Source organism: Penaeus monodon, chromosome 15, assembly GCF_015228065.2.
Source record: "Penaeus monodon isolate SGIC_2016 chromosome 15, NSTDA_Pmon_1, whole genome shotgun sequence".
Classification (NCBI taxonomy): Eukaryota; Metazoa; Arthropoda; class Malacostraca; order Decapoda; family Penaeidae; genus Penaeus; species Penaeus monodon.
The window spans coordinates 37,059,836-37,060,778 of record NC_051400.1 but is presented as its reverse complement, the minus strand read 5'-3'; the positions used below and the strand labels follow the sequence as shown (position 1 = coordinate 37,060,778).

At 39.0% G+C, this 943-nt stretch overlaps 1 protein-coding gene across 1 annotated transcript in view; it reads right to left on the bottom strand.

Annotated features, from left to right (window-relative positions):
- LOC119582352 (AT-rich interactive domain-containing protein 4B-like) overlaps positions 1-943 on the bottom strand; it is a gene marked incomplete at its 3' end in the record, with an annotated part of 36,609 nt that overhangs the window by 26,414 nt on the left and 9,252 nt on the right. The window contains 2 exon segments of the mRNA XM_037930567.1: positions 368-505; positions 687-888. Coding sequence (XP_037786495.1) covers positions 368-505; positions 687-888 — 340 coding nt within the window.

The window sequence follows — 943 nt, the reverse complement described above, 5'->3', positions numbered from 1 at the left end:
CAATAAATAATATTCAGAGTCAATATCAACATGTTTAAGCTTTTACCATCATTAAATCTGAAATGTGGCAAAGGGACAAGTCACAGATGTCTTTTTTCTGTCTAATGCTAATTTTGAAGTCTAAGAACTATGGTGAATAATACCAAAGTTCCCAGCATTTTAGAGTTAACTACATGAACAATGTCATTACATGTATTACTTTTAATCCCACCATATTCTAGCTGTAACTATCATAAGCATATATTTCAACATCTCATATAAAGAGCTAATGCATTTCACATTCCAAAGATACAGCTAAACTGCTCCAAATGTGCAGTGATAATTCAGTGCATACAAGTTTTCCTCAACAAAAGGGAAAACCACCAACCTTAAAAAGCTTGTACAAGTCCAAATCCTTGTTCCCTACAGTTGGTCCACTATTAATTGGGGTTCCACACTCCTCCATGAACTTGTACAGTTGTGCAACAAAATGATCCTTCTCCTCTCTTGGCTCATCATCAGAACTCTGCAAAGCCAGACAATTTGGGAATCTCAGAAATGGGACAGTAGACAAAGAATTAATTTTCTTAAATGAAGCATTGAAAAAGTAGAAAAAAGGAGGAAAACATATTTAAATATGCATACATACTTATGTATAACAACTGCCAGAGAATTAACCAACATCTGACAATACTCACGACACTTACGTCAGAGTCCGACCCGTCCCTATCTGAATCATCGTCAGAAACGTTTGTGCCAAAGAGAAGGTCGCGGTCCCAATGGGGTGGCAGCTCATCGTTTGTCATGAAGAGCAGGGCCTTTTCTACAGCCGTCTTGAGAGCACTCTGAGAAACCTTGCTCCCGACCTCACGGCTAAAAGGCGAAGCTTCTTTCTTTGGTACCGTGTAACTGGGGATGATAATGAATTATGCACACCACTTCAATCACTGTCCAAGGCCCAAGG